This window comes from Sus scrofa, chromosome 13, assembly GCF_000003025.6.
Source record: "Sus scrofa isolate TJ Tabasco breed Duroc chromosome 13, Sscrofa11.1, whole genome shotgun sequence".
Taxonomy (NCBI): Eukaryota; Metazoa; Chordata; class Mammalia; order Artiodactyla; family Suidae; genus Sus; species Sus scrofa.
The window spans coordinates 205,087,237-205,110,032 of record NC_010455.5 but is presented as its reverse complement, the minus strand read 5'-3'; the positions used below and the strand labels follow the sequence as shown (position 1 = coordinate 205,110,032).

Sequence of the window (22,796 nt, the reverse complement as noted above, 5' to 3'; positions counted from 1 at the left end):
CCAGGCATCTAAAGGAAAGGCCCCGTGACAACACAGAAAGTGGCCCCAGGCAGGCCCATGTCCTTGCCCCCTAGCGAAAGAATCAGTGACTAGACTATTGCGTGCAAATGATAACCACTAGGCTATCAGAGGGGGACTCGGTGCCACCTGCGCCTTCTCACTGCCCATCCCCAGGACCCAACCTTTGAACCTTCAGCCTGGTCTCCATGGCAACCGGGAATCAGCTCACAAACAGGGGAGCTGAAGAAATGTCAAGGGGCAAAGTTTTCATTTATAGCACCTCGGCATGAGGGTGTCAGGCCAGGTCTCAGCCAAAGGCTGTCCAGAACAACAAAGCCGGCCTCCTGGCCATTGGTTTGCCTGTCAGCAGAATGGCTGGAGTCACAGGCTGCTGTGGTTAGGATGCTTTGGGCCGTAAATAATAGAATCCCTAACTCTTAGAGGCTAAAGCAACACCTCTGACTGTCTCATAAACTTTTGGGGGAGAGCACTGAGTTGGTGAGATTTTCCCAGCTTTCCCCACAGTGGCAAGGTGGCTGCAGGGGCTCCAGTCATCACATCCTCCAAGGACAACCTCCCAGTGCAGGGAGGGGCAGACGGCCAAGGGCTTCTGCTCTCACAGCTCTTTTATCACCTTGTCCAGACACCCTTGGTGATTTCACCTTCCTGATTATTGGCCAGACACTCACGCGGCCACTGTTGGACATTCGAGCACTTTAAAGAAAGGAAATAGGGGAGTTCCCTGGTGGCTCAGCAGGTTAAAGACCCAGCCTTGTCACTGCTGTGGCTCGGGCCACTGCTGTGGCTCAGGTTTGATCCCGGGCCTGGGAACTTCCATATGCCACGGGCACCGCTAAAAAGAAAAAAGGAAGTGGGGGGCAGGGGGCGTCCTGAAGTGTCCAGTCTCTGAGGCAGATTGTGTCCCCTTCCACCCCATGGGCACACTCATGCACACTCACACGCGTGTGCAAACACCCTCACATGTACTCTCACACCTACCCATGCACACATGTTTAATCCACACGCTAAACTAACTAACCCCTCCTCAGCAGGGACACCCCAGCAAGGCCGGAATCAGTCAGGGCTCCCCCCAACCCAGGCCTCAGGGAATGAGTGAGGGGTGGGCTCCGAGGTCCGGCCCCAGGACTTTCCCCTGCACTGTTTGGAAGGAGCTGCCCCCTGGAGTTGGCCAGGACCCAGTGGGAGCTTCGGGGCCCCTGGGGCTCAGGTGCGGGGCTGCTCTGCTCTGTGTTTCCCGCAGTCGGTCCGCGGAGAGGGCGGCTTGACATTCTGTTGCAGCTTTGCAGAGGGAACGGAGCCTTCCCCTTAAACTAACACACAAACCAACAAAACAAACAAACAAAAAAGGGGCGTAATCCACGCACAGTCTCGTGATCTTCGTTTTTCTTTGGGGAAGATGTAAATGCTTAGGGAACATTCTTCCACCGCTGAGGTCAGTGCCCGGGTGAGTCCTGTCCCCACCAGGTGAGTCCTGTCCCCGCCGCACACACGTGCCTTGGCTGGTGCAGCTCAGCCCGCTTCGCCCCTGATCGACCTGAGTCTCCTCGTCTCCTCGTGGGCAGCAGCCTTTGCCTGGGGCATGGGGGCCCCTGGCAGGGCAGCCACCCACACAGTCCTCGCACAGAAGGGCCCAGATGCTCTTTCCCCGTCACGCCCGCATCACAGGAGCTCTTAGGAGAAAAGGCACATTTGAAGGGGCGCAGGCACGTGAGCGTTAACTTGTGAGCTCCTGGGGTCCCTCCAGGCCTTCCCCGTCTGCCTCCTCCCGTCACCCCCGCCCCCCGCTCCCCCTGCTCCCCCACATCAGCCCTGTCCCCTCTTGTGTCCTCCCACTAGATGACCCGGACACCAGCTCCAGCCTGACGTCTGTCCCCAGCCCAGGAGACGGTCCTGCTCTGTCTGTTCCCAGAGAGGGGACGGGCCCCTGTGGGGCAGGGCAGGGAGGGGCAGAGGAGGGGAGAAGGGGGAGAAGGAGGGGGGAGGAAGCGGAGGAGTTTTGTCACCTCCGCTGCTCTGTGTCGTCCGAAGTCTGTCAGCGGCTCTGGGCCTCAGTGTCCTCAGAAAGCTCAGGTGTGAGCCTCCAGGGCGGCCTCCTCTTCCCCAAGCCCCGGAGGCCCTGGGGGAAACGGCTGCTGCGTTTGGCAAGGAGACAGTGGGGGACCTTCCTCTCGGGGCTCCTGGAGCGGGGGGGCAAAATGCCAGGAACCGGCCGGCAGGGACCGGCCCCCAGACTCCGCTCCCTCCTCTACTGCTTCCCACACAGGGCTCGCGAGGAGCCCAGGTCCAGGGACAGCAGGTCCCGCATGCGGGACCCAGGCGCAGCACCGGCGTGTGATGCTGGATGAGCGCAGGGACGGGCTCTTGCGGTTCCCGCAGCGCGGTGGGCGTCCTCACCCCGCTCCAGAGGCTGAGGCTGGGACATCGAACCCCGGCGGGTTGGGACGAGCCGGCCGGTGAGGCCAGGCGCTGTGCTGAGGTCTCGTGCTCCTGGATGCCGGTATCTGGAGGGGGACAGGTGCAGGCGCCCTCTGGGAAGCTGGGGCTTGTGCCCTGACCGCCTCTGCTCCTCCCCGCTCCAGCTAAGGGGGTCCCCACTCCCTGTGGGAGGTCCTGGAGAGTGTCAGCCCCAGTTACCAGGACTCCGTTCTGGCCGTGGGGGTCCCGGGGGATGGACACGGTCAGGTGCCTGGTTTCCATCTGTCCTGCTTGGCCTTGACCTCGCTCAGGTTGGGAGGGGGCAGGACTCCTGTGAGGTGCCAGTGCAGACAGAACGGGGGCGGGGGAGGGGGGTGGCCGACGCTGGTTCCTTCTCTGCCTGAAGACGGCTCCTAGGACCCAGGCACCGCACAGGCCCTCAGAGCCCAGGCATCAGAGCAGGACCCCAGAGCTGCTGCTGAGACAGCCCCCATCTCTGTGGGCACCCGGACCCTCAGAGACCCCCGAGACTCCCCCCGTGAGGGTTAATTATTCACGCAGCGGGACCCACAGCCTCCAAAGTCCGCTCCTCCCCTCCCCCACGCCTGCAGAGGCTGCCCCTTTGGTCTCAGATCCACAGAGGAGAGAGCAGCTCTTGGAACCTGGAAAAGATTTTCTCTGAAACACATATTGGTTGAAAAATAAATGAGAAAAGACAGAAAGGTATCAACAAGAAAACAAAAGCATTTGGTGTATTTCTGTCCAGGTTTTTTTTACCTGAATATGATTCAGTCGGGGTCCCACTAGGTACCCGACTAGTCTCCATGAGGATGCAGGTTCAATCCCTGGCCTCGCTCAGGGGGTTAAGGAGCCAGCATTGCTGCAAACTGTGGCGTAGTTTCCAGATGTGGCTCAGATCCACTGTGGCTGTGGCTGTGGTGCCGGCGGCAGCTGCAGCTCCGATTCAACCCCTACCCTGGGAACTTCCTTATGCTGTGGGTGTGGCCCAGAAAAGAACAAAAAAGAGAGATTTCTCTAAATGAGTACAGTACACTGTGTTTAACGTGGGGAATTGATCGCATGAGGTTAGAAGTGCCAACAACCCCCCCTGGGGGGGGAATGTGGGGGGCAATTTGACAGAACACCCAGTGAAATGTGAATTCTACATAAATAACGAATACTTTTTGGGGGTCAGTGTATCCGAGGCGATATTTGTGTAGCTGACATTCAAGTTCAAGTTGAACTGGGCGTCTGGGGGTTTTCTTTCTTCCCGAAATCAGATAGCCCAGGGATCCCAGAGGCCCCATCCTCGCCCCCACCCAGCGCTGGAGAGAGGGAGGCGTGTCACCAGGGACCAAATGACAGGATCCCACCAGTCCCCACCCCCCAAAAGCTAGAACAGAGGCCTAGTTGGCAGGGCTGGAGCTGAGGCCACGGAGCTCACTTTAGTGTAAATGCTTCTTCCTGCCCCCTCCCTCCAGCTCAGGCCAGGGCCTCCCCTTGTCCAAGCCCCGCCTGCTGACCTGGCGGCCTGGGATGTGCAGCAGGTGGCCTCTGCCCTGAGATGAGAGGCCAGTGGCTCCAGGACTGATGCAGCGTGAACCGCTCAGCCGTCAGCCCGGGTTCTATGCTCTGCTCCTTCTCTGAGAGTGTAACTTTCAGAAGGTGTGTAATATTCCAGGGCGTGGCGTTCTAGAGTGGGTTTGGCTTTTCTGGAACTGTGTGCCTAGGAACCTCGATTTTCCACCGTGAATGCCAGGGGCAGAGGGCCTGCTCCTGGGGAGTGTGTCAGTGGCTCGGTGGTGGCGCTCCCTCCCGTCTTCCCAATCAGAGGCTGCTCCCAGTTCAAGGTCAAGGCTAGAGGCTGCTCCCCATGCCCGGGTGTCCGGCGGCATCAGACACACAGGGGGCATCATGCTTCCGCCACACTGTGAACATCTTTGCTCTCAGAGAGGGACTTAAGTTTTATCACAGTCACACCCACACATGTCACCGTGTCTGCTGTCCTTCAGCAAATGCTCCTCTGATGGCTGCGGAGGCCGATGTGGCGCTTTGTGAGACCTTCACACTCGGTCCCAGGTTTGAATGGGACCAAAGCACAAGGATGAGGTGGTTCTGAGGATGCGCGGCTCTTCCTCACCCTCCCCACACGCACGCACACGCGCATCCCATGGCCCCGCAAGTGTCCACGCAGAGCGCTCCCTCTGCCTGAGCCCTGGTAGGGCATCCGAAGGGACCAAAAACCAAGTCGGCACTCAGTCTGGTGCGTGGAGGGAACGGCCAGCCACGAGTCTTGCTGCAGGGGTTTTGGGGAGGTGCCTGCCCTCTGAGCCCCAGTGTCCTCGTCACACCCCTGTCCCCTAGGGATGCGGGACGGTCGAGAACATACTGTGGGAGGAGCCCTGGGCACAGAGCAGGTGTGAAATCAATAGGCATTTTTGGCCGCACACACCCAGTGGATATGGGTTTGGGAGAGCCAGGCAGGGAGCCCCCCACTGCCGACTGGGGGGGTCAGCTGGTGACTTGGGCCTTTGCAGGGGGGTGTTTCTCGCTTGGGTGAGCTGTTCAGGGCCAGGCCACCCCCCTCCCTGCTCTGCCCCCAGCTGCCTTCCACCACCTCCCTGCTGGCTGAGGCCCGGCACCCAGGCCATGGTCTCCGCTGTGATGGGCGGGCCCACCATCTCATGGCCACCTCTGCCCAGACCCCCGGCCACCTCCCCAGACAATTGTGGAGGCATGCTGCTTTGTGGGTCACTTGCCTAGAAAGATGAGTTAAGTCTGCAGGGCCTCACTGACCCTGGGCGACTGGTTTGCCCAAAGCCTCTTGTGTCCTGTCCCCCAACCATCCCAGTTGTGGGGGTGGCCCAGGTCCAGGTGGCCCCCAGCTGCAGCTTCCTGTGCACTTTCTGCCCCCGGCTTCTCCTCAAGGAGCCCAGCCCCTGGAGACACAGGAGGTGGCCCTCAATGGGGAGACGGGGGGATGGCCAGCCTCACCGGACCCCTCGCAGGCCCTGAGGGACCGCGTGCTCCGGGACCCACCTCCTCCATGTCTTTTCTTTTGTCTTTTTATGGCTGCACCTGCGGCATATGGAAGTTCCCAGGCGAGGAATCGAGTCCTACACCACACCACAACCACAGCCTGCTCCGCAGCCACAGCCACGTGGCATCTGAGCCCCACCTGGGACCTCCGCCACCGCTCACGGCAATGCCGCCGCCGGATGCTTAGCCCACTGAGCGAGGCCAGGGATCGAACCCATGTCCTCATGGATGCTAGTCAGGTTTGAAACCCACTGAGCCACAATGGGAAATGCCCCGCCCCTGTGCCTTGAATGGTTCTCTTCCTCTCGTTTCACCGGCTTCCACCCCCGGCTGGGGCTCCCCACGGTCCCTCCTAACTCCAGGCTCCCTGGGGCCTCTCCCAGATCCTGCATGGCGGGACCAGGTGCCGACACCGTTCTGGGCCAGCCTGGCGAGGCTGCTTCCAGAAGGCCACAGGATGCCCGTGAGGAGCCTGGAAGAGGCTGGATCAGCCTCCACCCCGCAGGCCCAGGTTCAGGACCAGATAGTGCTACATTGACTCTCAGATGTCACCGTCTCAAAGGTGACCACATGACCAGCAGAGTGAGACCTCCGCCAACTCAGGGCTGCTCCTGAGCAACGGCCGCTCAGCAAAAACTCAATTCCTGAGCCACATCCGCGTGGGGGACAGATGGGCCCCATCTGGCCTCGCTTGTGTGTGTTTTCCCTGGCACCTGTTTTCAGGTCGGGGTGGAGGCCAATGGCCCAGAAGCCGGAGACCTGGCCAGCAGCCTTGTAGCCTATAAAACACGGGGGGCGCTGCAGAAACAACTGCAGCATCACCGACGGTAAACGGAGTGCTCAGTCCCGGGTCAGGAGCCACCACTTTAACCTTGAACGAACGCTGCCCGCCCGGGGCAGGTCCCCAGCTCTGCACCTGCGGGGCCTCCCCGGGCCTGCACCGGGGGCATCAAACACGCTTCCAGAGTCAATGCCCTGCTGCCCCACCAGGAACTTGACCCAGACTGGCCCCAGGTTAGACCCCACCCACTTTCTAGGCAAATCACAGAAAGGTGTCAGCTCTCCTTCCTGTCACTTGGCTTTGGCACTGGCTTTGCATTTTAATGCCTTTGCTCTGTCTGCTCAGCATGTTTTATTGGTACAAACAGCAAAAATGGAGCAGGTGCGCCTGGAGCGGGCTGGGCACCCCCCGCCCCCAGGTCTTCCCTTACCCCCTCCTCTCCATCTGCTCCTCTAGCAGGAAGTGGCCAGTGCTGTGGGTTTATTTTGTGCTCCCCCCCCCAAGATATACTGGGGTTCTGATCCTCTGTACCTTAGACGGTGACCTTATCGGGTACAGGGTCTTTATGGGGTGATCAAAGGAACATGGGGCCCTCAGTGTGAGGCTCTGATCCTATATGATTGGCATCCTTATAAAAAGGGGAAATTTAGACGGAGACAGACGTGCAGAGGGACCCGAGATGAAGCCACAGGGAGAAGGTGGCGGTGGGACTGGGGGATGCATCCACAAGCCAGGGGATGCCAAGGACGCTGGAAGATACACACCACAGGACACTCCCTAAAGCTTCAGAAAGAGCGTGGCCCTGCCGAAGCCTTGGTTTTGGCATTTTAGTCTTTAGAATTGAGAAAACAAACTCCCTTTCTTCCTTCTTTCCTTCCTTCCTTCTTCTTTCTTTCTTTCTTTCCTTCTCCCTCCCTCCCTTCTTTTCTTTCTTTTCTTTTTTTTTTTTTTTGCTTTTTACTGCCACACCTGCAGCATATGCAGGTTCCCAGGCTAGAAGTCGAATCAGATCCGTAGCTTCTAGCCTACACCACAGCTCATAGCAACGCCAGATCTGAGCCTCGGCTGCGACCTACACAGCAGCTCATGGCAACCCCTGATTCTTAGTCCACTAAGTGAGGCCAGGGATCTAACCTGCATCCTCATGGATACTGGTTGGGTTCTTAACCTGTTGAGCCACAGTGGGAACTCCAAGAAAATAAATTTCTTAGCTTCTAGAATTGAGATAATAAATTTCTGCTGCTTAGGCCCTCAGTTTGCGGCACTTTATTAAGGCAGCCCTAGGAAATAATACAGGGGTTAATTCACTAAACATGAGGGAAATAAGCTTTTCAAATACTACCTTTATCGAGGGGTAATATTATACCTGATTATGTGTCTTATATATGAAATAGTTGCCCATCAGTCAGGATTTTGGGAAAACAGTGTATTTTCAAAACCCAAAGGTTTGCTTGCTAAGGAAGAACTTGTCTTGCAAAATAAAGAATCCCTTTGTAGGAGTTCCCATTGTGGCACAGTAGAACGAATCCACCTAGGAACCATGAGGTTGTGGGTTCGATCCCTGGCTTCACTCAGTGGATTAAGGTTCTGGCATTGCTGTGAGCTATGGTGTAGGTTGCAGATGTGGCTCAGATCTGATGTGGCTGTGGCTGTGGTGTAGGCCGGCAGATGAAGCTCCAATTAGACCCCTAAGCTGGGAACCTCCATATGCCGTGGGTATGGCCCTAAAAAGCAATAAATAAATAAACAAACAAATAGAAGAATTCCTTTGTAGATCAAGTTTATAGACTTAGTTTATGTTTATTATCACTGATTTTGCTTTTCTCAGAAGCAAGATATCTATGGATTTCAATGTCATGGCATTTGTTTTTTTATTTGTTTGTTTTATGTTTTTCTCTCTTTGTCTTTTAGGGCTGTACCCATGGCATATGAAAGTTCCCAGGCTGGGGATCTGATTGGAGCTACAGCCACAGCCACAGCAATGCTGGATCCAAGCTGCGTCTGCAACCTACACCACAACTCATGGCAATGCCGGATCCTTAACCTACTGAGCGAGGCCAGGGATCGAACCCGCATCCCCATGGATGCTAGTCGGGTTCGCTAACCACTTAGCCATGATGGGAACCCCTAAATGTCATGGCATTTGAAACAAAGATCAGGTTATTTGCCACCATGGTCTTGCCTGATCTGCCTTTGGAAGGTTCTGGAGCAGAGCTGTGAGTTCCAGAGGTTAACATCCAGTTTCGTTGTTGTTTTTTTTTTAATTGAAGCATAGTTAATTTATCATCTTGTGTTCATTTCAAGTAGGCAGTAAAGTGATGCAGTTACACCACACACGTATATATCCTTTTTCAGACGCTTTTCCATTATAGGCTATTACAAGATATTTTAGTAGATTTCTCTGTGCTAGGTAGTTTACCACCCCGTGTTTTTTTGTTTTTTGTTTTTTTGTCTTGCTTTTCAGGGCTGCACCTGCAGCATATGGAGGTTCCCAGGCTAGGGGTTGAATCGCAGCTGCAGCTGCCAGCCTGCACCACAGCCACAGCAACACCAGATCCTTTACCCTTTGAGCGAGGCCAGGGATTGAACCACATCCTCATGGATACCAGCCGGATTCGTTACCGCTGAGTCCCAAGGGGAGCTCCAAGACATCATCCAGTCTTGACGGCTTCCCTCTGCCGGCAGCAGGCAGCATCCGGGAGACCACGAGCCACCGTGATCCCCGCTGTCAGCCTGTGCCGATGCCTGGTGTGGAAAATGGGGCGGTATTTATTGATTCTGGCTGCAGGTTGGGACTATTTTTAGAGCTGCACTGGCTGGCAGGAGCCTGGCGGGGGGGGGGGGGCAGCTCCCACATGGGGGGAGGGGAGGGGCAGGGGCGAGGCTTCCCTGGGCAGCCGTCCAGTGAAGCTGGAGAAGGGAGGGCGCCACGCAGGCTGGCACCCTCCTCTGCAGCCTGAGTTCTGCGTGAGCATCCCCTGCACCAGCTGTCACCCCCCAGCCACTCTTGGGAAACCCCTGGAAGGCTGTTGTATTGGGAAGCTGCCCTTCCCAGGGGACGTGGACCTGCCCTCCTGCCCCGTTTCCTGGGTGGGAGAAGACCTGCGTTAGCACATGGAGGTGGGCCTCTAGGGGGCTGCCGTCCGCAAAGACACAGAAGGCTGAGTAGGGCGACTGCTTCCTGGAGTCACCTCCAGAGAAAGCGAGGTCCAGACCTCCTGAGGATCTCGGGCTGGGCATGCCGGGGTCTAAGGTCATCTAGCCTGTGTGTGTCAAGCATGTCACTTGGAAAAACGTTTGGGGATAAAAGCACTGCAGGACTGCTCAGGGCCTTGACTGCTCACCTGCTCGGAGACTCAATAAACAGGGCTGTGGGAGCAAACTTTCCCAGGTGGATTTGACCTTGACTCTCTCTCTCTCTCTTTTTCTTTTCTTTTTAGGGCCACACCTGCAGCATATGGAAGTTCCCAGGCTAGGGGTCAAATCGTAGCTGTAGCTACCAGCCTCCACAAAAACGCCAGATCTGAGCCAAATCTGGGACTTATACCACAGCTCATGGCAACGCCGGATCCTTAAGCCATTGAGCGAGGCCAGGGATCGAACCCACATCCTCATGGATACTAGTCGGGTTCGTAACCTGCTGAGCCACGACGGGAACTCCTGACCTCGACTCATTTTTAAAAGTCCGGTTTATTAGGATACACGTGGCGAAAGTAAAACTCAGTTGTAGGCGTTTTGGCTGATGGACAGAGCATGTCACCATCACTATAATCCAGAGTAGGACTCACTTACACCCCCAAACTGCCCCGCTCCCTGGGGAAGCCAGCGTCCTCCTTCCGCCCCAGCCCCTGGCGACCAGTGACAGGTCCAGTCTCTGCTGAACGAGTTTCCAGAATGTTATCTCAGTGGAATCCTCCAGGATGTGGCTGTCGTGTGCGGCTCTTCCTCAGTGCCGTGCATTCGAACTGCACCGGGTGGTTGCATGTGTGTCTGGAGCTTGGTTCTTGTCGTTGCTGAAAAACAACGATAAGAACCAGAGTTTGTTTATCCACCTACCAGGTTGTCTCCAGTTTGGGGTGATTTGGAATAAAGCTCCCTTAAACATTTGTAAACAACATTTTTGGTTTTGCGTATGTGTTGTGTGTGTGTGTGTGTGTGTGTGTGTGTCTTTTGGGGGCTGCACCCGTGGCATATGAAAGTTCCCAGACTAGGGATTGAATTGGAGCTGCAGCAGCTGCCAGCCTACACCACAGTCACAGCAACTCGGGATCTGGGATGTGTCTGCAACCTACACCACGCCGGATCCTTAACCCACGGAGTGGGGCCAGGGATCAAACCTGCATCCTCATGGTTGTTAGTCGGGTTTGTTACCACTGAGCCATGATGGAAACTCCTGTATACAAGTCAGAGTGTAAATATTAGCTTTTATTTATTGGGTAAACATCTAGGATGAGAATTGCAGAGTCAATTTGTGAATCTATGTTTAACTTCAAAAGAAACGGCCAACCTGTTTTCCAAAGTGGTTATAGCGTGATACATTTTTTTAATTTCTTTTTTATTATTGAAGCAGAGCTGATTTACAATGTCGTGTTAATTTCCCCTGTACAGCATAGTGATTCAGTTACACATGTATGTATTCATTTCCGCATCCTTTTCCATGATGTTTTATCACGGGATATTGACTAGAGTTCCCTGGGCTGTACAGTTAGACTTTTGGTGTTTATCCACCGTTACTCATTCTCGTCAGTGATTTATGGAAGCTTCATTGGCTCTGCAACCTCACTAGCACTTGGTATTGTGAGTTATTTATTATAGTTGTTGTTATTGTTATGACAGCCATTCTGTTGGGTGTGTAGTAGTGTCTCATTGTGGCTTTAATTTGTACTCCTCTAATAATTAATGAGGAGGCATTTTTATGTAGGCTTCTATCCTTCTTGGCTATCAAATCATCTTTTTTGGCGATATCTTCTTTTTTTTTTTTTTTTTGCTGGAATAGTTCATGGGAAATGCTTTTCTGACCCAGCTTCTTCATTTTAAAGATGAAAAGGAAAGTCAGCACCAGAGAGGTTATGTGACTTGCCAGAGGTTGCTCAGCAGCAGCACAGCTGGGACAAGAATTCCCTTCCTGCTCCGCAGCGGCTCTCTTCCTTGCCATGTGCAGAAAAGATAAAGTCCAAAGTGACTGAGCAAGATTCCTCTCTCTCCTCAACTCAAAACTTGCAGTACCTCCATTTATAAGGAAAAAAGTTAGTTTGGTGGTCTTCGATCTTTTCTGGGTGCTCTTTGTGAGTCTTCAGGTTAAATGTGGTAAATTGAGTATATACATTTTTCAGCTCCTTTTAAAAAAATTCTCTAGGAGTTCCTGTTGTGGCTCAGGGGTTAACAAATCTGACTAGGAACAATGAGTTTGCGGGTTCAATCCCTGGCCTCGCTCAGTGGGTTAAGGACCCGGCATTGCCGTGAGATGTGGATGGGTCACGGACACAGCTCAGATCCAGCATTGCTGTGGCTGTGGTATAGGTTGGTGGCTGTAGCTCCTATTTGTCCTCCAGCCTGGGAACCTCCATATGCCCTGGGTGCGGCCCTAAAAAGACAATAAACAAACAAACAAACAAATAAGTAATAAATAAGAAAAAAATTCTCCAAAACCCCAGCACAGCAAAAGAAGTCAACTCACAAGAATGAATGAGAGAGGAGACAACAAAAATATTTATTGGAACAGCAAGGCATGACTTTCCTGATTGGAAGAGAAAACCAGAGTTCCTGTTGGGGTACAGTGGAAGTGAATCTGACTAGCATCCACGAAGACGCAGGTTCGATCCCTGAACTCGCTCAGTGGGTTAAGGATCTGGCATTGCCAGGAGCTGCAGTGTAGGTCACAGATGAGGTTCAGATCTGGCATTGCTGTGGCTGTGGCTATAGCCAGCAGCTACAGTTCTGATTTGACCCCTAGCCTGGGAACCTCCATATGCTGTCAGTGTGGCCCTAAGAAGACAAAAAAAAAAAAAAAAAAGAAAAAAAAAAGGAAAAAAAAAAGAAAAAAAAAAGAAAGAAAAGAAAGAATGAACCAAGTTCTCTAACAAAACATGACACAAAACACATCATCTTGAAATTTCAAAACATAGTAAAAAAGTGTCCTAAATATATTTATAGAAGAAAAAAAGTGGGATAAATTTAAAGTATCAGACTCTCTCAATAATAATATTGGCAAGCAGAAAATAATGAAGCAACAGTTTCAATTTTTTTTTTTTTTGGTCTTTTTAGGGCCATACCCATGGCACATGGCAGTTCCCAGGCTAGGGGTCAAATTGGAGCTGCAGCTGCCGGTCTACACCACAGCCACAGCAACATGGGATCTGAGCTGAGTCTGCAACCTACACCACAGCTCAGGGCAACACCAGATCCTTAACCCACTGAGTGAAGCCAGGGATCCAATCTGTGTCCTCACAGATACTAGTCAGATTTGTTTCTGCTGAGCCAATGGGAACTCCTCAAAATTCTAAAAAAACTTTTACTTGGAATTGTTTATCTATACAAACTGTCAATCACAGGGTATAAAGTATATAAGATCTGTAAGATTTAAAAATTGTCGGAGTTCCCATTGTGGCTCAGCGGAAATGCATCTGACTAGTATCTATGAGGGAGCAGGTTCAATCCCTGGCCTTGCTCAGTGGATTAAGGGTCCTGCATTGCTGTGAGCTGCGGTGTAGTTCACAGATGCAGGTCGGATCTGGTGTTGCTGTGGCTGTGGTGTAGGCTGGCAGCCATAGCTCTGATTCTACCCCTAGCCTGAGAACCTCCATAAGTCGCGGGTGCGGCCCTATAAAGGAAAAAAAAATTCTATCTCACATGCATCCTTTCTCAGGAAGCTCCTGAAGAATGTGCTTCACTTGAGTAAGAAAGTAAACCCACATGTTCCTGTAGCTTAGCAGGTTAAGAACCTGACATAGGGCCTGTGAAGATGTGGGTTTGATCTCTGGCCTCACTCAATGTGTTAAGGATCTGGCATTGCTGTGAGTTGAGGCATAGGCCACAGATGTGGCTCAGATCCAGTGTTGCTGTAGCTATGGCACAGGCGGGCAGCTGCAGCTGCAGCTCCTATTCAACCCCTATTCCAGGAATTTGCATATGCTGCAGGTGTGGCCCTAAAAAGAAAAAAAAAAAAAAAGTAAACCCAGAAAGAGAAGGACATGGGACACAGGACAGAAAAATACAAAGGAACTGTAAGGAGGATGGCTGTGCCACAAACCAAGAGGTCAGCCAGTCCCAGTGCAAGTGAGATGACAGAGCTCCAGAAAGGATAGCTCCACTGGAAAAACAAACAACAACAAAACAAAACAAAACAAAACATGAATGATGACCTGATGTGTGTGAGTTTGTTGAGAGGAGTTTTCCAGCTTTGTCAGATACCACTGGGGAAGAATGGTCAGCCGTATATTAAAAAAGTGAAGTATGTGGGGAAAAAATGAGGCAATAGTTAACTCCAGGAAAAACAAAAAGTTGCACAAGAGTAATCTTGGTGCCGTCAGTGGCTCCGTTGTAACGTAGGGAATCATTTTAATGCCAACCCTAAACATTGGTTTGGCTACAGATGGTGATATAAGTACATTGTGAAGCTGGTGGGTAGGATGGAGGAGATCGAGAGTGTGGTGGGGTCATGGTGTAAGTGAGCTAAAATGGAAAAAACAAGAAGTAATATGGTAATCATCTTCCTTACTAATGTGGAGGGAAAAATTAAAAAAAAAAAAAAAAAAAAAAAACCAGCAGTAAAGAGACCTGAAAGTAACTCAGGGGAGGGAGCTGGATGTGGGAAGGGATGTGGTGACAAACACAAGCCTGGCAACATGCTTTGACATTAAAAACAATGTTATAAAAATTAATCAAAAGGGAAGAAATAAAAAACTCTGTGATTTTCCTTTCTGGAGAGAATCTGGACACTCCCTCTGAGCTGGTTTTAGAAACCCACAGCCTGCTGTGTGGACCTCAGGGCAGGCACCCTAGGTTGGTTGAGACTCTGCTTCTTGCTGTGTCCAGTGGCTCCGATGGCCCTGGCCACTGAGCTGGCCGATGTTGGAGCACAGGTGTACGTGACTAAGTCAGAATCATCTCCTGCTTGGGCAGATTCATGGTTTGGTAAAGGTGGATTTATTGCTACACAGCCAACCACCCCCTAACAGACAAGGGGTTCTGACACGTCGGATGGGAACACAGGCTGGGGTGGAGGTGGGACGTGGAAACCCTCTTCTCCTTTCTCTACTGGCTCTGCCTTTCTTTTCTTTTCTTTGGTCTTTTTGCATTTTCTAGGGCCGCACCCTCGCGGCATATGGAGGTTCCCAGGCTAGGGGTCGAATCAGAGCTGTAGCCGCTGGCCTACACCACAGCCACAGCAATGCAGGATCCAAGTAGCATCTGTGACCTACACTGCAGCTCACAGCAACGCCGGATCCTTAACCCACTGAGCAAGGCCAGGGATCGAACCCGCAACCTCGTGGTTCCCAGTCAGATTCGTTAACCACTGCGCCATGACGGGAACTCCTGGCTCTGCCTTTCGAAACCTCAGCTTTCTCATCTGGAAAGTGGGGGTGGTGGTGCCTTCCTCACTTGGTGACTGTGGGAAATAAAGGAAATACTTCCGCCTCGTGCCTGGCATAGACTAGGAGCCCAGTGAGCCGTGACTGTAATTATTTCTTAAATGTGGTTTTCCAAGAAGCAGTGGCTTCCTGGGTGCCCCTGTGTGCGTTCAGGGTCAGTTCATGAGCTGACGGGCACACCTGGGTGATTCACCTCCCACAGGGGCTATTCTGGGGCCAGCAGCTCCTCCCTGGGCTGGGACAACGGTGCTTCCCTGGGACAATGAAGACAAACAGGTTGACAGCGTCACCAGGCTGAGCAGGCCCTCCTGGGAAGGGCCGTGGGAGCCGGCAGGTCGCAGGGCCCGGGCACAGATTTCCGGGACGAGGGCCTTCGGTCGGGTTGACTGAGAGAGCCTAGAACTTGGCACTGTAAGGCCTGGGCAGGGCCGAGGGGGCCCCCAGGTCACACGGTGGGCGGAATCTGCCTGCTGCCCTGGCCCCTGCCCGCTGCTGGGGCACTGCTAGGAGAGAGCCCCTGTGAGCCTTCCTCTCATCACCCCTCCCACAAGCATCTCTGCCCCTGGAGACAAGGTGGGGTGACAGGTGGACGGACAGTCCCTGGGGGGAGGGGGTTAGTGTTTGGTGAATTAATCCTCCAGTAAAATGCACATAATGTAAATGTACCTTTTTCTTTTTTTATAACCATGTTTAAGTGTACAGCTCAGGGGCATTAAGTCTGTTCGCACTGCTGTGTAACCATCTCCACCATTTTTTGATCCTTTTTTATCCATCTCCGGATCGTTTTTTTTTTCCATTTATAATGATTTTTATTTTTTCCATCATAGCTGGTTGACAGTGTTCTGTCAATTTTCTACCGTACAGCAAGGGGACCCGGTCACACATACATGTACACATTCTTTTTTCTCACATGATCCTGCTCCATCATAAGTGACGAGACATAGTTCCCAATGCAAGACCTCATTGCTCATCCAAAGATCCAGCACTTTTTTAACTTTCCAACCCGAAACTCTGCCCCATCAATGCCCACTCCCCCTCTCCCAGCCCCTGCACCTGCCGCTCTGCTTTATGTCTCTACGGCTCTGACTCCTCTAGGGACCTGATGTGGCTCTTACAGTATTTCATGCCTGGCGTCTGCCACTGAGCCTCATGTCCTCGAGGTTTATCCGCGTCGCAGCATGCGACAGAACACCCTTCCTTTTTAAGGCTGAGGGCTATCACATTGTGTGAAGGGGCCACGGTTTGCTGGTCCTTTCTCCCATCCATGGAAACTTCCACCACTGGCTACTGTGAATAATGCTGCTATGAACAAGTGTGTCCAAAGATCTGAGTTCCTGATGTCAATTCTTTTGAGCACGCGCTCAGAAGCAGAGTTGCTGGGTCATATGGTGATTCTGTTTAATTTCTTGAAGATTCATGCATGTGGCAGGGGTTCAAAAATGCCGTATCAAACGTAAGATACGTTGAGCAGCATGGAAAGAGTGCCTGGATCCTGCCAACCCGGATGGACCGGGGCTGGAATTCTGGCTCTGTAATCACAGCCGCGTTACTTCACTTTCCTGCGCCTCCGTTTCCTCATCTGTCAAATGGGAGTAATACCATCCACCTCATGTCATGCGGGGTTTTGAGAAAGTTTAACTTAAGCAGGAAAGTAGGAAAGGCTAGTGGCTTAGAGCAAGGGTCAGAAAGCCACGCCCTGCTCCTGTTTTTGTGCTGCCTGAGAGCCAAGAAGAGTTTTCACATTTTTTAAGAGTTGTAAAAAACAAAAAACAAAAAACAAAAAAATCCGCTAAGAAGAGATGTCAGAGTCCATATGTGGCCTGCAAAGCTTAAAATATTTACTCCCTAGGTCTTTTTAGGAAAAAGCTTGTGATGCTTCGTTTAGCGAATGGGCTCTGAAGTCGGAGTCCCTGGCTCCAAGGTTAAACTGTGTGACCTTGACCCAGTCCTTCTGTCCATCTGTACCTTGGTCTCCTCATCTGTTAAGTGGGGATAACAATGCCTGTGGTTGGTTGTCCGTCTCTGCCAAGTCTCTGCTCAACGCAGCCATGCTTTGCTCCTTCGGTCACATTCTGTAACGTGTATCTCCTGTCCTCTGTGTGGTCTGTCTCCCAGCTGGCACGGACAGGGGTGTTGAGGTGCTTTGCTGGCTAATGGGTCTCTGCACTTGGCAGAGAGCAGGAACTTGGTAGATATTGGCTGAGATGATTCAGACCCCATGGGAAAATGTGAGAAGCAAACGGGGGGATGCTGTCAGCCCTGAGGTGGTACGGGTGGCACAGAGACCCCTGGGCACCTGTGGGGGAGGGTTCTTCCCACCTGACAGGTTCTGGGGGCGTCTGATCCTAGAGCCGTCTCTGCCCTACACAACTGGGTGATAAAACAGTAGGAAAGGCAGTGGGCAAGGCCAGCGTGCTTCCCGGAGGCTGACACACGGGGCGTGGTGCCCGCAGGGCTGCGGGCCAGCCCCACGATCCAAGGCAAACACGGTCAGTTCCCTGGGGACCTGCCCGACTGGTCCCCACACCTTCGTGAGCAAAGGCGGCCAAATGACAGGTCCTGTTGGCTGCAAGTCTCCAGGGACCGGGGGCCACCCTCTGCAGCAGCCGGGCTCTGCCAAGTTGACAGGTGCCTCAACGCCACTCGCTCAGGAGAGCCCCGTGATAACCCACCGCAAGGCGCTGGGCCCGTTTTACAGCTGAAGGCACTGAGGCTGTCAGAGCCTCACGCAAACTCACTGATATTACGTCACACACTGTCACTGCGTCACACAGTTATTGATGCTCCCTGTTATTACGTCACACTGCCAGGACTTGACCCAGGACGCTGTACCAGAGGGTCTCCCACTGTGCAGAGAACGGGGGACTTGAAGATGGACATCGAATCACTGATCATCTAGAGAAGAGGTAGGAAGACACACCACCCCCAAGGCCGGGGGTTGGGGGCGGGGCTGGGGTCTGGGACCTGGGGGCGGGGCCGGCGGCCGGGGGCTGGACTTCCAGCAGGCGCCTGCGCGCTGAGCTGCCGGAGGCTCCTCCCTCTTCTGCAAAGACCTTTCCCTGCGGGTGGAGGGTTTAGCCCGCAAACCCCAAAGGCGGTGAGATCTGTTTAAATCTTCATGGCCTTTCATCCTGGCCACTCGGGCTCACTCAGCCTCGCGCATGTGGTGGCCTGGTTCTTTTCACACATGTGGTGGCCCGTGTTCATTTTTTGTGGTTCTTGCCCAGGCAGGCCGGGCTCCCAGCGCAAAGGCCCGCAGGCTGGGGGGCGGAGGAGGGTGAGGGTGGAGGTGGCCGGGAAGGAGGGGGTGGAGGAGCAGGTATGAGCGGCTCTGTTGACAGATAAGTAAACTGATGTCAGGGAACAGGTGTCTCCCTCAGCAGGAAACGCAGGTCGAGTGACATACCCGAAGTTCAAGAACAATTATTAGCCAGCAATCCGCTAAGACATCCTAACAGGACAGCCCCAGGGTTCCGAGGGCGGCGAAGGAAGGGGTTAGAGAAATGGTCCTTGCCGCGTCCACCAGAGGCAGAAAAAAAGAGTCGAATTGCCTCCCCAGGAATCCAGACTGCCACCCCTTCGGCACCAGATCAGGGAAGAGGCCAGATTGCAGGACCAGGAGCTGGAAGAGGCCCGGGCTTGCCTCCAAGTTCCAAAAGCATTGCTGTCACATTTACACCTCGTCCCATTTAGACTGTGCACCAACTATGGTGTCCTCAGACTTTGCCCTGTTGAGGCAAGTTAGATGGTTCTTTTGATCTTTTTGCAGGTGAGGCATTTTTGTCTTTTCCTTTTTTTTTAATTCGCTTGTTAGGGCTGTACCCGTGGCATATGGAGGTTTCCAGGCTGGGGGTCGAATCCGAGCTGGATCCCCAACCCTCATCAGAGCTTGCGGCAACGTAGGCTCCTTAACCCACTGAGCCGGAGGCCAGGGATTGAAGCTGTGTCCTCCTGGACGCTACGTGGGCTTCTTAACCCGCTGAGCCGCATCAGGAACTCCCAGGTGAGGAATTTTAAAATGTGAGACAGCACGTGAAAAGTCACGTGGCCGGTACGCACAGGGAGAGGGGTTGGGGGGCAGCCCCACCCTCAACTGCATTTCCATTGAGGTTCTCCCTGGAGGGCACACACACTTCTGCAAACTGGTGACTTGGGAAAAGCGGGGAAGGAAGCTCTGTTGTCAAAAAGCTAGAGTTTATGGGGCCTGGGCTATGGGTGGGGCATTGACTCTGTCTGTAAATGAGTTCTCATCTCCCCCAACCACCGTCAGCTGGGAGCTTCCGGGGCTCCATTCAGAGGAGAGGAAGCAGGAGCCGAGGAGAAACTTGCTCATGCAGGCAGTTAGAGGTAGAGAGGGAACCCCAGGTCTGCTCTGTGCGCCTCCAAACGTGCTCGCCATACCGTCTGGATGAGTCCAAATATAGACGACTTCTTTTTCTTTTCTTTTCTTTCTTTTTTTCGCCTTTTTGTCTTTTTAGGGCTGCATCTGTGACACATAGGGGTTCCCAGGCTAGGGGTCCAATCGGAGCTGTAGCTGCCAGCCTATGCCACAGCCACAACAATGCCAGATCCAAGCCGTGTCTGCGACCTACACCGCAGCTCATGGCGACACTGGATCCTTAACCCACTGAGCGAGGCCAGGGATCGAACCTGCAACCTCATGGTTCCTAATTGGATTTGTTTCCACTGCACCATGACGGGAACGCCATAATATGGACGGTTCCAATTTGCCTTTGGATCCGGTGGGATGACAGTGCCACAGTGGTGGCATGTCTTGAAGGTTTGTCCTTAGCCTGGTGGCTGTTGCAAGTCTCAGAACAGTCACAGTAAGCACTGAATAAACGCTGGCTGCTTTTGTGATCGCTGTTGTTTTTCCTGCTACTTAAAACCAACAAGCTGTTTCAAAACATATCGAATCAGGAGTTCCCTTCATGGCTCAGCGGTTAATGAACCTGACTAGCATTCATGAGGATGCGGGTTTGGTCCCTGGCCTCACTCAGTAGGTTAAGGATCTGGCGTTGCTGTGAGCTGTGGTGTAGGTCGCAGATGTGGCTCAGATCCTGTGTTGTTGTGTCTGTGCTGTAGGCCGGCAGTCGTAGCTCTGATTCGACCCCTAACCTGGGAACCTCCATATGCCACAGGTGGAGGCCCTAAAAAAACCCCAAAAACTAACCATGTCACCTTCTGCTTTTAAATCCACAAAGAATTAGTCTTCAAATGATGTGGCAAAAGCATTAGATCCACTCCTCCCTGATAATTTAAACCAAAAGAGTCTGTTGTGGATGTGAGAGAGAAGATCAAGAATCAAAATGATTCTTTTAAAAATTGGAGAGGAGCTCCCCCTGGGGCGAAATGGGATCAACAGTGTCTTTACAGCACCAGGACACAGGTTCCATCCCCAGCCCAGCACAGCGGGTTAAGGTGCCGGTGTTGCCCCAGCTGCAGTGTAGAAGGCACCTGTGGCTCAGATCTGATCCCTGGCCCCGGGAACTCCATATGCCCCAGGGAGGCCAGAAGAAAAGAAAACTGGAGAGAAAAATATTTAATTGGTCTCAGTCCTGGGAAGGGGTTGTTGGCAACAAAATTAATGGAAGAATCATAATGACGTGAGTGTGTCTGTCTACATAACATAAAAATCCGGCGTAGAAGTAGTGCAAGCAAAATAAATGAGGCAGGTCAAGCTGTCTGCACAAATGCGGACCACAAAGGGTTGAACTCCATAGAGAGAAAAGCTTTTCCTACGTTATTAGGAAAAATATAGACCACTAGCAAAACGATTGAAAAAACATGCAATTTCAACACAAAATATTAAACTCTACGAACTCTTCTGGTAAAAAAGTTTAATGTTTATGGAGCACCCGGGTCCCGGGTACCAAGCTGAGTTATTTGCACATGTGCCTTTATTCAGCACACACAAGGCTCGGGGGCGGGGGGCGGGGGGCGGGGGGGATTCCCTATTTTCTGATGGACACAGGCTCAGAGAGGTTATACAATTTTCCCTAAGCCACCAGAGCCAAAATGAGAGCCCCGATTGGGCTCTGAAGCCCTAACCACTAGCCTATATAAATAAATTTTTAAAATAAGCTACTTCCCCCAAACTTTATATTTCATTAACAGTTATAGACAAGCCGATGAAAACAGTGAGGAATCAGCTGTGAATCCACCATGCATTTCTGGCCAGAGGACACACCTTTCCGGTGGAGCAGGGGTTCCGGCAGACACGCCCACACACTGGAGCTCGAGTGTGAACTGTTTGGAAAGCAATCTTGAGAAATGTAGGAAGAGCCTTAAAAAGTGTTCTTTCTCTTGGACCTAGAGATTCCATTTCTAGAAATCTACCGGAAGGCAGTAGAGATCAAAATTAGTGAACAAGAAGGCTTATGAGAGGATTATTTATAATCCAGACTTTGGAAACACCCCAAATACTCCCACACCAAGGAGCGAAGAAGTGAGGACGGCGCAGCCTAGGGGAATAGGATGCGGTCGTTACAAAGCACATTTTCCAAGACGTGCACCCGTCTTAGCCTCCTTCCGAAATTCGGGTGAAATCTTATAGCAGGCAGACAGTGCTATGAGATTCTGGAAGGAAGATATTTAAACAGGGTTTTGAGGAATGGGGTGGATTTCCCAAGTGAAGGTGGAGGTGAGGACGCTTCAGACAAAATTCAGGTTAAACAAGGACAGGAAGTTTGAGAAACCAGGGTGTTGGCGGTGGGGAGTCTTGGGACGGGCAGGTGGGCGTGGAAGAGTGGCTGAGATCAGACGGTGAAGGCGTTAGAGAACCAATCGGACTGTCAGGCAATAAAAAGATGTCTAAGAATTTTAAAAAGCTCCCTACCTCCCATTATAAGAAGTAATAAATTCTGAAGGTAGATAATTTGGAAAACATAGACAGTAATATACAGGAAGATACAGATGGCTCTGAATTCACTTGCTTGGTCAAAGTGTTTATCACCCATTGAATGCATGTGCTGGTTACATTCTGTTCTAGGCAGTGGTTGGATGGGCAGACACTTTACAAAAGAAATTATTGGAATTTTAAATATAATATCAATAACTTTGCGAGTCTGTCTCCCACTAGCTTGTGGATAACTCGTGATTATGAACCTTGTCACACTGAATCCTGCTAAATCCCGGCGTGTGACTGGACACTTAGAGATCCACTTGGATTCCCAGAGTTGACATAAAGTTTGTTTTAGGAGCCCCCTTACCTAAGAGCAGCAACTTCTGGGAAATGAGGCTGCCATAAACCCCCTCTTTGGGGATGTTTTATGGCCCCGAGGAAAACAGAAAGACTCCTCACGTGACTTTTTATTTTACTTATTTTTTCTTTTTACTGCCATCCCTGCGGTGTATGGAAGTTCTTAGGTTAGGGGTCTAATCAGAGCTGCAGCTGCCGCCTATGCCACAGCCACAGCCATGCCAGATCCGAGCTTCATCTGTGACCTATGCAGCAACTTGTGGCAACGCCAGATCCTTAACCCCTGGGCAAGGCCAGGGATTGAACCCGCATCCCCACAGACACTATATCAGGGTCTTAACCCACTGAGCCACAATGGGAACTCTGCTCGTAACTGTTTAAACGAATATGATCACAACTTTCATCTGTTCTTCTAAACACTCGCTTGTCTTTCCTAAGGAAACCTACTTATTTCACAAAAAGGAGCCCACAGAAGCCGTTCATCCCCACTCCCTTTCCCCTGCTAACTTAAGGTCTGCTTTTACCACTTAATGAACCTGCTACTTCATGAGCTGGCTTCTGTATTCATACAGAATATACCTTTTCCTCCTGCTATGTCTTTAGTCAGCAGGCCCAGGAACAGAACAGAACAGGTTGGAGAAAAGTTTTTCCTTCCCTACGCAATGGCCAGACCATACATGACAATAAAAAGACCCACGACTTCTGGGGCCCAGAATGGTCAGGATCTGGTCCATGAGAGTCAGTTCCC

At 52.1% G+C, this 22,796-nt stretch overlaps 1 protein-coding gene across 1 annotated transcript; it reads right to left on the bottom strand.

The window, feature by feature from the left end:
• Nucleotides 1,397-2,726, bottom strand: LOC110256283. The gene is made up of 2 exons (XM_021069289.1): nt 2,025-2,726; nt 1,397-1,691 (listed from the first exon to the last, which is right to left on the bottom strand). The coding sequence occupies exons 1-2, from the start codon at nt 2,716-2,718 to the stop codon at nt 1,681-1,683; spliced, it is 705 nt and encodes a 234-aa protein (XP_020924948.1). The 5' UTR covers nt 2,719-2,726; the 3' UTR covers nt 1,397-1,680.